The sequence below is a fragment of the Emys orbicularis genome, chromosome 3 (assembly GCF_028017835.1).
Source record: "Emys orbicularis isolate rEmyOrb1 chromosome 3, rEmyOrb1.hap1, whole genome shotgun sequence".
In the NCBI taxonomy this organism is placed as follows: Eukaryota; Metazoa; Chordata; order Testudines; family Emydidae; genus Emys; species Emys orbicularis.
The window spans coordinates 6,807,070-6,823,245 of record NC_088685.1 but is presented as its reverse complement, the minus strand read 5'-3'; the positions used below and the strand labels follow the sequence as shown (position 1 = coordinate 6,823,245).

Genomic DNA, 16,176 nt, shown 5'->3' with positions numbered 1-16,176 from the left:
TGCTTTGTCCAGGAATGATAGAGAGTTGAAAGGTGCAGTCTGCCCCTCCGTAGGGTTTTGTATAGCACTTACCGCTGTAATATCTGCAGAAAGGGAAACATCTCGCTACGGTCATGCTGAAAGTTGTGCAGGCTACACCCAAAGACAGGAGCAACTGAAATGCACAGCTGCTTGTTTTCCTGGCATTCTGGCCCTGTTATATTTCACACGCAGCTGGATACTCCTTTGACCTGGTTATGACAACAGGCTATCTCACCGCGCAGCAGAGTTTGCTTATCAACCCCATTGCACTGCCTGATTGTGTTAGTATCAGGCCTTCTGGGAAAATAAAAGCATAGAGCCCACGTTGCAACAACCTGGTTACAAGAAGAGAGCTGTGTGCCAGATTAGTCTGCCGATGGGACAACACTATTAGCTACCACAATTACTAATAGAGTAATAACCTTTTAGCATGTGGGCAACCAACCATGTTTAGAGCCAGCCGTGACACTCACTGTTACAAACTCAGTTAAAAGCTGTTGTGCAGACAGGGACTCTGTAGCTATGGGAAGGAGGACCCAGGATTGCACCCCACAGTGAAAACTGGTTTGTCTGCTTTGTTTTCTCGCCCTGAGACCAGCAGTTCAGGGGTGAGATTGAGCTGCCACACTTATCTGCATATCTCTGCCAGGCCACTCTGTGTTCTATAATTCATGCTGTCGGTCCAAAAAAAAAAAAAGGGTTTGGCCCTAGTTGTCTTCCAAATGACTGCTGTGTTACCCGCCCTAGCCTGTGCACACAGGTCTGAAACAATAGCTCGGAGAGGCATGATTTGCCTCCTTTAGTAACAGTTGGTTGTCAACTCTGAAGTCTAATGGGGTGCGTGCTTTTCAGAAAACTGAGGTCTGTACATGCAAGCCTGTGACTACTTGGTGGATGCAGTTGTTGCTGCTGTGTGTGAAGACTGGCCATGTGTGCCCGATTGGAGTTTACTGAGCAGTTTGTATGTACAAACAGATAGTTAGCATTTACATTTGTGGTAAACAGACCCCTGGCCTCAACAGCTTGATTAACAAGGCCCTTCATAGGAACTTTAACTGCTTCACTGCTGCTGATCGTTACCGCAGAAACATCCAGGCACTTCAGTATTGTGGGCAGCGATTAAGTTATCAGCACAATCTCCATCCATTCTGGGTTCAGAGCAGCGTTGTTTAACAGCACAGTGCATGGAAGATTCCTTCCTTATGAAAAGACCAAGCCTGCCCCGTTTCAGAGGATTCAGCTTGGTTTCCTGCAGTTCCCAAGCATGGAGCTGCCAGTTCCTTTGCTAAACAATTTAGAAAGTTAGTTGCAACATTTTTTAAGGGGGGTGGAAACACTGGGCCACTAAGGACATAATTAAGCCCCTTCTGTAACTAAGCAGGGATTCTCACGACTTATTTTATTTGCTGTTTGCTAACAATGTACTCAGCCCTCAGACCTCATCTACTTTTGTTTCAGGCTGGAGAGGGCTTTTAGGGTTAAACTGTAAACGCCTGAAAGTCGGGTTCATAACGAACATTCATATTGTAAGTTTAACTGTAACAACACAAATGGAATGTAATTTGGATCTACAGAGTTGCCCTATCAAGGGAAGCATTAGGGGAGCACTATACTTCAGCACTTTCCAGCCTGCTGGGAAATCTGCAGCACATTAGTTTTTATATTTGCAACCGAGAGGCAACTCGTCCCCACTTAAAATTGCACTCACAGCTTCTTTTCTGCATCTTATGCAAAGAAGAGCCTGCAGGCGCGATGGTGCCTATTCTGCTGGAGAGGTAACAGCCTCTTGGAGTTCTGGAGGAGCTTGTGGCTATATCATTTAAATGACACCACAGGCTTCTATTAATTAAATTAATCTCATCAGCTGTAAGTAAAGTAATCTCTTCTATGCTTCAGGCCACTAGTTGCGCAGAAGCAGGGCCAGCGGAAGTCACACACCTTGTCAGTCTGGGATGTTTTTGGTGAAATCCAAGTTTTTGTTGTTTTTTTTAAATAAAACTTTTCTATTCCATTCCCCCATAAAGAGCTCCCTCCCACTACTGCCCGTAGGAAGCAGGGTCATGTGGTTAAGACCCTGCAACTGGGTTTGATTCCTGGCTCTGCAGGAGGAAATCTCATTAGACTTTGTCAGGTGCTTTGGCAAAGGAAGGATAGTAACCTCTGTTCCTGTGCACAAATATTTCTGATGTTTTACCTATAACCACCTTTCTTCCATTCAGCATCGTGAAGCACTTTACTCACTGGCATATAAACGACATAGAAATCACTTCCAGTGCTAAAATGTAGTCATCTCTGGGGTGGAATGCAGCAGCTGCTGAACAGTGTACAATTACAGTATCCTACAGTTTAGGTCAGGAAGAATCCTGTATCCAATGGAAAATGTAGGTGGGCAGAATGTAATGATCCGTACTTGAATTTGGCTGGGAATGAGGGACCCCACTACTGAGAAATGTGCCATGGAATCTTCAACAGCTTATTAATTTTGTAAGAAATCAAATGACTTGCCATAATTATTTCATATCCTTAGAAGTAGACCTATAGTAATGCTCCCTTCTCTTTATACTAAAGGTTCTGTCGGGGAATTATACTGATGTCATGAGGACAGATTATCCTTAAGAAAAGAGGAATTCTGTTGAATTTCTGCATGGGCAGGTGTTTGTTTGTTTGCGTGCTTAGCCTTTATTACATGATATCACTGCAAGACAAAAGCTGGGTCATTCAAGAAGCATTAACTTATTCAACTGAGCTAGCACTGTCGCAGTATTTAATTTAATATTAGCTTAGTGAATTTGCTGCTGCTTGGCCAGGTTTTATTGAAAACCAACAAAATCCTGCGTGATCTCACGCACCTGGCTTTTTGGCCAGCACCCCTTTAAATCACACCCATTTATTTGATTGTAGCAAATGTTGAATGAGTGTGTGGATATGCAATAGAATGTGCAGCTATCTAGTACCCATAAAAGATGCAATCTGTTCCTATAGCTCTCCCAGTGCTAGTGGGGATAGTGTTAATTTTATTATGAATGTTAACATTTATATTGTGGTAGCACTTAGAGGCCAAGAAGGTCACAAACCTGTTGTGTTAAGTGCTGTACAAACACAACGTATGTGACAAGTCCCTGCCCCAAACAGCAGCGATGTATGCATTACAGACAGGTGAGATTTCAGGAGGGTAAACCGGTGGCTTTGTGGGTCTTGTCTGGGAGCTCTTTCGTGAGTATGGGACAGTATGGGAGAATTGTGTATCAACTGCGGTGTGCTGGGCACTCCCCAGGCTGGTGTAAATAGGCTAGGCTCCCTCGTTTGATGTGCAGTTGGGGGATGGACAATAAAAAATAACCAGGGCGCGCCGTTCCACTCTTTTCACTTTGAGTTTGTTTTAAAGATATTTATCATCTGCCTCGCTGACCCTTCTCTGTGGGAAGGGCTGAACCTTTTTCCTTAGCAGGATGTATGTGATTCATCCAGTCTCAATGGACAAATGCATTAGCTGAATGTTTACTGTGTTGATCCCTGCTGAAATGATTAAGCATATTGGCATTTCATCATCATCTTACTGCACCGTCCAGTGCATAAGGCAGAAGCCAAATGTCTCCAGTCATTCCTGTCCTGGGCTCATTTGTCCAAGTCTTTTATGTTCAGATGTAGTAATGCCGCTCCATTCATTAGTGTGCTGCAGAGTGCCTCTAGGACGGCCTCCCCATCTCATCTGGGGTTGCCAGAGAAATGCTTCTTTAGGTCGCTTATTATCGGGTATTCTTAACAGATATCCCAAGTACATCCATCTTTTCTTCTGCACTACTTGTATCATTGTAGGTAGCGATGCCCATTCTAGGACCACTTCGTTACTTATTCTGTCAGTCCATTGTACTTTGAATATTCTGTGCAGACACATGCATTGATTGCTGTTCAGTTTGTACTGGAATGTTCCAGGACTCTGCTCCATATAGGAGGATGCTTGGGACACTGCTGCTTAAGATTTTTAGTTTAGTGTTATTGCTAATTATGTTGGACTTCCATATTGTATGGAGTTTTTGAAATACAGCACTTGCTTTTCCTATTCTGGACTTTACATCAAACATGCAGTCACCAGTTTTGTGAATGACGCTACCCAGGGAAGATTAATGTTTTTCAAGGCTTCACCTTCCAAATAGATAGAATTATTGATAGGTAAATTAGTTTTCATAACTCCCCTCTTTGATTTATTGATTAGACCTATTGGGTTGGCAGAATTTGTGAGACCACCTGTCTCACAGCACATCTTCAACTGATTTATTTGTAAGCTAGATATCGTTGACAAAATCTGACACCAAGCTCACCATCTATCCATGCAATGCTCGTTTCCATACTGACAGTCTGTTGCATAACAAAGTCCATGATGGCATTTATGTGACCATAATTAAACATCCGCATTAAGACCCTACCGGGGTGAAGGGCAGGAGTAGGGGGAAATAGCCACTTCACAGTGCTACTCTTTCACTCTGCTTGGCTGCATAGTCAGTACCCAAACAGAGAACCAGTTTACTTTGTGCAACAAACCTGTCTTTCCAATCAGAAGAGCTGGGAACCTTTATAATAAATACCAAGATTCTGAAGTCTGTCCACAGTCGTTGGATGAACCTGAATTCTCAAAATACCTGGAATTTCTGCACTCCGTGGAGTTCTCTTACCCCAGATCAGAATCCAAGTTCACGGTCAGCCTACTAATGCCTTTTTAAATGACAAAAAAACTAGATAGGAGTGAAGTAAGAATCAGGGACTCCTCATAGCAATCAACCTCATTTTAAAGCACTTTTCTCCTGCTTCCTTGTGAAGCATGTATTAATCCCGTGGCTATGTGGTTCTGCTTTCAGGCAGGCTCATTAACAAGATAATTATATTAGCTATTTTAAAAAGGGCTTTACATCATTATGTTGACCCTGATGTGTGGAGGCTTCTCTTTGGACCTTCAAGGTACACCCCCTCCAGGTACTAATCCAGTCTGCACTGCTTCAAAACAAGTTACCCACCCGGAATACGCCTTAGACTGAAGATAAAGTTAGAGGCAGTAAACTAAGGCCGTGTCTACACTAGCGAGCTTACAGCAGCACAGCTGTGCCATTGTGAGATTGCACGAGTAGCCACTCTGCCGACAGGAAAGCTCTCCCGTCGACATAATTAAACCACCTCCAACAAGCAGCGGAGCTATGTTGGCGGGAGAGTGTATCCCGCCGACATAGTGCTGTCCACACCAGCACTTCTATCGGTGTGACTTGTATCGCTCAGAGGGATGGGTTTTTTCCACACCTCTGAGCGACATAAGTTATACCGACAAAAGTGCTACTGTAGACATCGCCTAAGAATCTGTGAATCTAGGAAATGGATGTAAGCAAGTTTAAGTTTCTAAGGGAAAAAGTGTTAGTGTCTAAGGCCTGGTCTACACTAACCCCCAAATTCGAACTAAGGTACGCAACTTCAGCTACGTGAATAACGTAGCTGAAGTTGACATACCTTAGTTCGAACTTACCGCGGTTCAGACGCGGTCCACACGCGGCAGGCAGGCTCCCCGTCGACTCCGCGGTACTCCTCTCGCCGAGCTGGAGTACCGCAGTCGACGGCGAGCGCTTCCGGGATCGATTTAGCGCGTCCAGACCAGACGCGATAAATCGAACACGGAAGTTCGATTGCCAGCTGTCGAACTACCGCGGTAGTGTAGACCTGGCCTAAGGGCCAAAGTATTTCTAAAAATAGTTCCTGGGGCAAATTCCACTCTGGGATACTACGTACCCTAGAGTTAGCATGAGCACTGCACATGTGTCTGAAGGCTGACCGGGCTCAATACATTTAGGCTATATCTACACTAGCACTTTTATCGGTATAACTTATGTTGCTCAGGGGGGCGAAAAAAACACCTCTCTGAGCAACGTACGTTACACCGACAGACGCGTTGGTGTGGACAGCGCTATGTCAGCGGGAGACGCTCTCCCGCTGACATAGCTACCGCCACTCGTTGGGGTAGAGCTCTCTCCTGCCATCATAGAGCGGCTACACGTGCAATCTTACAGTGGCACAGGTGCATCGATACAGCTGTACTGCTGTAAGCTCGCTAGTGTAGACATGGCCATAGACATTGGCCTAGATGACCATAAGAGTTCTTTCTAGTCTTAATCTCCTGCATAATACAGGCCATGGAACTTCGCCCATTGGTTCCTGAGTCTAGCCCAACAGTTTATGGTTGAGCTAGAGCACATCTTTTAGACGGACGTTCAGTCTTAAATTCTCCATCACTTTATCTTTTAAATTAACCCATCCCTTGGTAATCTGTTCCAGGAGTTAATTGTCTTCCCTGGTAAAAAAATTATTTTTATTTCCAGATGAACTTAGTTGAATTCAACTTCCAGCCATTGCATCGTATTCTGCCTTTATCCACTAGATTAAGTAGTCCTCTAGTATCAGATATCTTCTCATACCCATGTATAGGTACTTCTAGACCATGATCAAGTCATCTCTTAACCTTCTCTTCAGTAAACTAAATAAACTGAGCTTTTCAGTCTCTCATTGTATGACGTGTTTTTCAGACCACAAATTATTCAGATGGAGGCTGGATGTTCTTATTGAAGTCAGTGGGAACTGCAAGGGCATCTCTGAGTGTTTGATATGGCCCAAATTGTTTAGTGCATAAAGTAAAACGTGAACACTGTGTTTACTACCCCTTCACTCCCATTTCTCCTTTCTCCACTCCCCAATCTCTTACATGCCTCCTGGGCAATGTAACTAGACTCTTGGGTTTCATTTTCCTTTCTCTTTGCCATGGGTCATAAACTTTCGCTGTGACTAAGTTCACACACACAGAAAAGAGTTCTACATGTAACAGCTTCTTTCAGTCCTGTTAAAAAGTGTCCCCACACTACAGTTTGCGGGTCTTATATTTGCGTGTAGCAATAAACAGCGTACTACATTTATTCCCTTTGTTGCAAGGTGTCTAGCAATTTTGTGCTCTAATGAAAATCTGTTGTTTCAAGAAGCTATATTTTTTGAAGAATTAGAAGTGTATTCTTCTTGCAGAGGCAGGGCTGAGGCTGCAATTCCTGTATTTTATTGTTTCTGTAAGTGGGAGTGATTATGTTTATAAGGATGTTCTTTTCCTAAGGACTCTGGGTTTAAAGTTTGATGGATAGCATACACTGTGAAATTAATGGGTGGATAGTCCATTATAAATAATCATATTTATTGTCCTTAAAGCATTACATAAACATTGTTTAATCCTCAAAACACTGCGAGGAAAGTAAGTACTTGCCCTATCACAGAAATTGTGTATATTAAAAATCCCTATCTAAATACTTATGTGACCCTAGAACAGGCCTGCACAACCTGTGGCCCGCGTGGGCTCACTGTGCGGCCTGCGGGCAAGCGGCGGCATGGGGCTGCTGGGTTCGCCCCCTGCCTGGGGGGGGCCTTCTCACAGCCCTGCGCGTGTGCGCCGCACTCCAAGCGCCCTAACGGCCTGGACCGCACGTGTCTCCGTCTCCCGCTCCCCCTGCCTGGCATACAGCGGGTGCGTCGCTTCCGGGGCCCGCTGAGGCGGGAAGCGCTGGCCACAAGGCAGAGCCGGTAAGTGCCGAGCGAGGGGAGGGGCGCCCGGCCTGGGCTCGAGCCGCAGCTCGGGGTGGGGGGATTGGGCCAAGACCCCTCCCCAAAGACCCCCTTCGGTTGAGGGCGGGGCGGCTACTGCGCTGGTTGGTCCCAGGGCGGCCTCCGTAGTGATCGGAGGGGGGGGGGGAGTTTGAACTGTCTGTGGGCAGCCAGGAAATCCCCGGCCCCCTTCCCTAGTCCAGGGACCTTCCCCCTCCCCAGCCCCTATCATACTGCCCCCCCCCCCCCCGGGCTCCCTGCGGCCCCTGTGTTTGTGTGTTGGACAGTCACATCCAATCCCTTCACACTGCCCCCCTTTCCCCTCCCCTTAGTACATAGCCCCAGAAAATCCCTTCCAACTGTCCCCCTTTTCCCCTCCCCTTATTTCATGGGGGGATCTCTCATTAAATTTGCAAGGTAACTATGAAAAGTACAAATGTTTTCTTTCAACGGAACAGGTGTTTTTCATTTTTCCATGATTCATAACAAAAATTAAAATAATTAAAAAAATTATTGTTTGCTTTAATTGAAAAATTCTTAATAAAGTATCACCTCCTCCCCCAAACCTTCCTTTTCGGCCCACAGCTGTTTCAGCGGGGCGGCGCTGGGGAAGGAGAGTTTGTTTCGGCGAGGCGGGTGGTGCTGGGGCGGGAGGTTGTATTTCGGCGGGGCTGGGCAGCGCTGGGGGAGTGGGGTTTTGGCAGGATCAGGGGGTTTTGGCCCTCAGCTGTTTTCTCTGGAGTAATATGGCCCTCGCCGCTTTACGAGTTGTGCAGGCCTGCCCTAGAATAAGTGACTTGCCGAAGGTCACACAGGCAAAGCTGGGAATTGCACCAGTTTTCTTGGGTCCCATCTAGTGCCTTAACCACAACACTATCCATCCTTTTGTTTAATGCGGCATTGTTATCCTGGTTCAAATGTGTGACGCTATTGAACATCTAGGAAGAGAACTCTCTTTCCCAAAGTCCTACGGGCACAACCTCAGAAGAGTGCTCACAATGTCTCAACAATATATACACACCTCTATATAATGCGACCCGATATAACACAAATTTGGATATAACGCAGTAAAGCAGTGCTCCGGGGGGGCTGGGCTGCGCACTCCGGTGGATCAAAGCAAGTTTGATATAACACGGTTTCACCTATAACGCGGTAAGATTTTTTGGCTCCCGAGGACAGCGTTATATCAAGGTAGAGGTGTATAATACAGCACTACTGGTGAGTATTGTGGCAAAGATTATTAAACAGTTCAGCTGTTGATTATAACAACATAACCACCTTCTTCTGCCTTAGATGGTCCACTAGTGTCTCCTTTTCTTATGATATAGTCATGACTTGATTGTTTTATAAGCGCTTTCCCTTCTGAAGGTACATTTCATGCCTTATCCCTTTGTTGTGGGATGTGATAAATTGATGAAATCTTGTCAGTAAAGAGTGAGCGAGAAAGAGAAATAATCTAGCAGACAGTGCTGTCTTTTGTACCTTTTCCTGCTGTACTTGAATAAATATGGAGATAAGTCTTTAAGCTGGATCCTTGGAGAATGATAACCTTGAACTCATGCTAAGGAGATGCAGCGGCACTTTATCAGCACTGGTCCCTCCACGCAAAGGGCCTGTCTACAGTAGGCAAGCCTGCCATTGTGCGGGGCATTGGTAGTACTGTATGAAACAGCCACGCTCTTTATTCTCGCACCGCGCTAAGATTTGCACCTCATAGGGAGGATGCTCCCATTCTTTTTCAGGTACTGGATTAATATTTTTTTTAACCAAATGGGGATTAAGAAGAAACTTTCCCATAAATTCCTGTTGCAGGAAGCAAAGCGTCAACCTTCCTCTGAAGCGGCTCCTGCTGGCCACTCGTGGAGACAGGATACTGGACGAGATGGGCTATTGGTCTGATTTCCTCTGGCAATTGCTAAGTTCTAAACTTTGTCTGTGCTCTCAGACTGCTCACGTGACGGCGACAGCTGAGTGCCTTTGCTCCACTCACTCACTGGCTGTGGCTTTCTGCATCTGAACTGGAACAAATTTAGCAGTCACTAGAACAGGCTGCTTATCCCCTGGGAGGCTGCCCAGCATTCCCAGTGCCTTACGGGCTCTAAGAGGTGGTTTGCATCATGGGGGAGGAGGAAGACTTGACATTTGTAACTTCTATATATCTGTAAAAAGAGAGAATGAACTATCTGACCCTCATTTCCAAGAGGGATCTAAACTTTTCTTCTGGCTAGGAAGTCATTTCCCTCCATCCCTGCTGCTTGCTGGAAGGCTTCCCTGGCATTAGTTCCATAAGGGTATGTCTACACTGCAATGAGACACCCGTGGCTGGCCCATGCCAGGTGACTTGGACTCACGGGGCTTGGGCTAAGCGGCTGTTTGATTGCGGTGTAGACGTTGGGGCTCGTGCAGGAGCCTAAGCTGTGGGACGCTCCCACCTTGTGGCGTTCTAGAGCCCGGGTCCCAGCCCAAGCCCGAACGTCTCCACCACAATTAAACAGCCCCTTAGCCTGAGCCCTGCGAGCCAGAGTCAGCAGGCGCGGGCCAGTCCTGGGTGTCTCATTGCAGTATAGACATACCCTAAGAAGCTAGTTGCAGAGTTCGAGCATTCTGTCAGGCCATTGTAGACACTTGCCAAAGTTTGCTATTGCTAGAGCCGGGCTGCCCAAGAACGCAGGTCTTTAAGAAGCTTGTATCCATTTTTGCAGAGCAGCACAAGAATGAGGCGAGCCCTGAGCTGCCCCAAAGTGAGCAGCCCTCCAGGCGAAGGAACCTTCCCCTGGCTGGAGCTGCAGTTTGATCTCACAGCTGATTTCTCCATAGTATTGCTGACATATTGACCCCTCTGTGAAACACACAGCTGTTTATATACCCTAGGCTATTGGTAAATCTGGTTATATTTATCATAGGCATAGGGCCTGTCAGCTCCAACCTTGTGTCCCAGCTAATTAGCCAACTTTCTGCTAAACCTCACTGTGACCTAAACTTATTTCTCTGCATCTGTCAGTCAAATGCAAAGGTATTTCAGACTAATAATCTGGAAAGGAATTGCCTGTAAATACGCACGTCGCTCAACATGCATGCTCTTTGTCACGCCGACTGCTGACTCTTGTGGGAGCGTGTTTCAATGTGTTCTTAGATTGAGATTTTAAAAAATGTTACTTCCCTTGGGATAATTTTTTTAACCAAAACCTAATTTAGCTTAGTCCCTTTAATCCCAAACTATTGCTTACCAGGATCTCCATTATATCCCCTGGTGCGAATCCCTTCCTCAGTAACTTCCCCATTTATTTGGGTCCCCAGGCCAAACATCTACTCTCCTATTCTTTGCTATGATGAAGATTGGAAAATCTAAATGATATATTACTAGTCCATCAAGAATAATTACTTGCCCTAGGCAAATGTATAAGCAGAGGTTTGGAGGGCTGCTCTACAAAGTATCTTATATTTTTCATGAGAGGCCGTTTTTTACATCAGTGTAAATGTATGTGTATTAATAGAGTAAATTACCTCCTGCCAAATGGCTGTAGGTGTCTAGGGCCCATTCAAGTCAATGCCCATGCAAGCCATTAATAATAATTGTCTTATTGTCGTGCCTAGAAGCCTCCATTGAGATCAGGGCATCATTGTGCTCAGGACTGTAGAGATGTAGTGAGACATAGTCACTGCCCTGTAGAGTCTGCAGTCTAAATAGGCAAGACAGACAAAGGAAGTATTATCCCCATTTTACAGACAGGGAACTGAGGCATACAGAGAGGCTTGCACAAGGTCACACAGGAAGCTGGTGGCAGTCAAGAATTGAACCCAGCTTTCCTGAGTCCCAGGCCAGTGTCATAACCACAAGGGCATCTGTCTCTGCATGTTTTGACAGAGCAAACTACCCCCTGCTACCTAATGGACACGAAATGGTGACATCTCATACCCAAGATGTTGATTTTGCATCTTCTGTGTAATGCTCTAGGCTCGTTCTAGAGGCTAGGGGCCTGATTCTCCCGTGTTCCAGCTTCACATGGGTAATTCCACTGAAATCAGTAGCTGTAAACCAGGAGGTAACATAGTGGTCAATCAGACCCTGTTTCTGTGCTTCTGCTTATCTGTGATCGAGGGTACACAGAAATCATTCCAACAGAGGCCTTTACACCAGCATTTGGGGAGGGTAGCCAGAAGAAAATTACATTGCAAAATGCTTGAACTGCCAGGGACAGAATGAGTCCTGATTGCCCTCTTTGCATGTAATTTCAATGAGACAGTTAATTTGGGGGGGAGGGGAGGGGAAGGGACACAGTGGCTGTTTCTGAATTTTTTCTGTGTGTAAAGAGATTGTGCTGCCCAAATGGGCTCAATGACTGACCTGTGACCTTGTTTCCTTCCTTAGTTTGCTGCTGATCTCGACCAGCTCGATCAGCTGCTGCCTTCGCTGGAGAAAGCAGCCCAGTTGCCCGGCTTGTGTGGGACGGATAGAACCGAAAGCAGCATGGCCAGTGTTGCGGTCAAACCTGAGATTCTGACAGCCCCGCTCCAGCCCAGCGCTGCAGCAAGAACTCCAATGGGGCTTAATAGTATGTGTCAGTGCTAATAGCTCTGCTCTCTCATGCTAATCCACAAGACCGTTTTCCAGTATCTGGGGGGAGAGTTCATCTCTTGTCATTGCAGTGGACTTCTAGGGATACAGTATTAGCTTTATGTGGTATACTGGGGCCAGTGTGTCCTCTTAATTGTGTTATATCTTAAAGCTTAGTGACCTTGCAGAGATGTGTTCACTATCAGACATCTCTTTGCATTTCAAACAGCCATGACATGAGTGAGTAAGAGGACAAGGATACATTCCTTCACAAATTGGGAGTTGGGGAGTCAGTGTGCTCACTGGGCTCAGTAAGGAGCAGGTCGCTGTATGTGGTTTCGTGTCATCACTATCAATTTGGGTGCCTAGAGTTTCATCACCCACATCCCTATTTAGATACCTGAATAAATGGCCTGATTTTCAGAGGTGGGGCAGCACAAAGCAACTTTAGCAAAGCCCAGGTTTTCAGCTCTTTTCAGTGAAAGTAAAATAAACCTGGTGATGCTTTTATTTAACATTCACGGGCTTCCCCCCAGGAGTGCCAGTTGTATTACATCCGATAGGTTTCACTCAGCCGAGGCTGCCCTCACGTATCAGCTTCAGTTCTGTGAAATCCTCCCCCTTGCAGCCCCAGTGCATAGAGTGTAACCAGGTTCCAGCTTTGTGAGGGTTTACCTATCCCGGGTTTTTATTTTGGGTTTTGGGTGAAACAGAGTTGTTTGTTGCAGCCACCATGTTACCACAAGCAGAAATATTCATCTTATCACTGAGAATTACATTGAGTTTTAAGAGTGGAGGTGCAGATTTTTGCTAATGAACAGGACTGTCTGAAAGAGGGAGAGGGAGTGGGAGGGGAATTCTAAAAAGAAAAGCTAATGTTTGGCGGAATAATCCCAGGTATAAACCAATTAGCTGCTGTTCTGCCCTGGGAGGGATAATCCACACATTACTTATTCAGCAAATAGAAATAATGAAGCCGTTGGCTGTCTCTGCTGTCTCATGCAGAAATCAGGACAAAGCCCATGAAATAGGTTTGGCAGGAAGGGGGTAAATGAACAGCCTGGAATGTTTTCATAGGACTCTAGTTTCAGGTGTCAGTAGAGGAAGTTCTGGAACAAATTGATAAATTAAACATAAGAAGTCAGCAGGACCAGAAGGTATTCACCCAAGAGTTCTGAAGGAACTCACATATGACATTGCACAACTACTAATTGTGGAATGTAGCCTATTGCTTAAATCATCCTCTGTACTAGATGACTGGAAGATAGCTAATGTAATACCAATTTTTTTAAAAAGGGTCCAGAGGCAATCCTGGCAATTACAGGCCGCTGGTAAGTCTGACTTCAGTACCAGGCAGATTGGTTCAAATGATAGTACAGAACAGAATTATCAGAGACACAGATGAACACGATACACTGGGGAAGAATCAACACAGCTGTTGTAAAGGAAAATCATGCCTCACCAATCTATTAGAATTTTTGAGGGGGTCAATAAACATGTGGACAAGGGTGATCCCAGGCTAAGGAGCCAGAGTAGCTGCAGTGAACTACATAACACCAATCTGACAAGCCCTTCTCAGCTCTAACAAAATGCTAGAATCGGTTATGCTAAGCTTATATTAAGTGAGAAAATTAACTACTAACAGCCCAAGTAAGATGGTGGCTTAACAGTGCTAACAGGACTCTACACAATTACCTATAGCAAAGTAGCACCTACTGAGCACAAAAGCCAGATTTTCAAAAGCACTTGTCATCCACGATCGGAGCCAGATTTGTAGAAGAGTTCAGTGCCCAGTACAAATGGCCAGATTTTCTAGAGAGCTCAGCTCCCAACATGCACTCAACATACTGAGCTCTCAAAATCTGCCCATAAGTGTCGCAATGCGTTCTGAGCTCTTGAAAACCTGACCCTATGTACTTGGACTTTCAGAATGGGAAATGAAATTCAGTGTTGATAAGGACAAAGTGATGCACATTGGAAAACATAATCCCAACTATACATACAAAATGATGGAGTCTAAATTAGCTGTTACTACTCAAGAAAGAGATCTTGGTGTCATTGTGGATAGTTCTCTGAAAACATCCACTCCACGTGCAGCGGCAGCCAAAAAAGCTAACAGAATGTTAGGAACCATTAGGAAAGGGATAGATAGTAAATAGCATAATGCCATTATCTAAATCCATAATATGCCCACGCCTTAAATAATGTATGCAGTTCTGGTCACACCATCTCAAAAAAGATCATTAGAATTGGAAAAAGTACAGAGAAGTTTAGCAAAAATGATTAGGAGTATGGAACAGCTTCCATATGAAGAGACATTAAAAGACAGTGACTGTTCAGCTTAGAAAAAAGGTGACTAACGGAGGGTGTGATAGAGGTCTATAAAATCATGAATGGTGTGGAGAAAGTAAATAAGGAAGTGTTATTTACCCCTTCATGTAACACAAGAACTAGGGGTCACCAATGAAATTAATAGGCCGTAGGTTAAAAACAAACAAAAGGAAGTACTTGTTCACACCACACACAGTCAACCTGTAGAACTCATTGGCAGGGAATGTTGTGAAGGCCAAAAGTATAACAGAGTTCAAAAAAGAATTAGATAAGTTCATGGAGGATAGGTCCATGAATGGCTATTAGCCACAATGGGCAGCGAGACAACCCCATGCTGTAGGTGTCCCTAAACCTCTGACTACCAGAAGCTGGGACTGGACGACACGGGATGGATCACTAGATAATTGTCCTGTTCTGGTCATTTCTTCTGAAGCACCTGGCACTGGCCACTGTCAGAAGACAAGGTACTGGGCTAGATGAACCCAGTATGGCCATTCTTATGTAGATTCGGCATCTTTAGAAGGGTAAAAAAATCCCATAGTATGAGGAAGAACAACAGTTTTGTAAGCAGGAGCAGAATTCTGCTCTGGAGGCCTGAACTCAGAGAATATTTTGTAGCTTCACACACCAGTCATCCTTGGGAAACAGGCCTCTAGCACCAAATTAAAGAAAAACTCCATTAGTTGCAAGCAGGTTGTTCTAGTCCCTGGGACCAGCCACTAGAGGGTGACATGGTGTTGTGTTACATATGCTGCAAGGAGAGTCGATTATCTGCCTCAAGAGCCACCATATGACGCTAAGATCAGGATATCGGCTATGAGAGAAACAGAGGAGCGCGAGTTGGATAGAAGATACTACACTGGGCAATAAACCTGGTGAGGGCTTTGAATGACAGCTGCAGTGAGACTAAATGCATCAGAGAGCCATGCTGCGCCTTTCCACAATAGGGGAATGTCTGGCAGCTTGAAAAGGAGCTGTCAGCTCTAATCAGAGCCATTGACCAATTTGTCCCATCACCTCTCCACTGAATTCATAGCTAAAGATCAGACAGCCGCTTATCACTCAAGCCTATTATTTGCATGCCAAGGCCTCTTATTCTAAAGACTCAAATGGACAGCACCTTCAGGGAACGGAGTACTAGGGCATTCATAATGTAGTGACATGAGTATAATTATAATGGGGCTTTATTGTCTTTGGGAGACAAGGGAACCTTATATCAGACAGGGTTGAAACAGAGATTGGCAAAGAGGAGGAGTACATTTATGGTGAGATGTGTCCAACTCTGTGCTTTAAACTCCCAACAGCGACTCCCCATATAATCCAGAACTTACATATTCTTGCTGGGAAATGATACTTTATCTCAAGCCCAAATGCCCACAAGGAAACCAGTTCCCTTTAAGTTAGTGCTGTTGGGTTAAACTGGTGCGTGGATTACAATGGTTAACTCAGAAAACGCACTTCATCTCTGCAGTGAGATGCCTGGTCATTACACTGACATTCAGCCCTCTGGAGAGAGCCCGTGCAAGGCCTGTGCTCTGCATAGGGGTGAAACCCAGCCTAAGCTCTGATCAAAAGAGATAAAAACTTTGAAGGTGCAGATGATTCTACAGGGTGAATAAAGATGGGACCCCCACGACAGGCTTTTTTCCATTAAATCA

General features: G+C 45.2%; 1 protein-coding gene across 1 annotated transcript in view; it reads left to right on the top strand.

The window, feature by feature from the left end:
* NCOA1 (nuclear receptor coactivator 1) overlaps positions 1-16,176 on the top strand; it is a 247,598-nt gene that overhangs the window by 195,852 nt on the left and 35,570 nt on the right. The window contains exon 11 of the mRNA XM_065400622.1: positions 12,002-12,185. Coding sequence (XP_065256694.1) covers positions 12,002-12,185 — 184 coding nt within the window. The remainder of the gene's footprint in view (positions 1-12,001; positions 12,186-16,176) is intronic.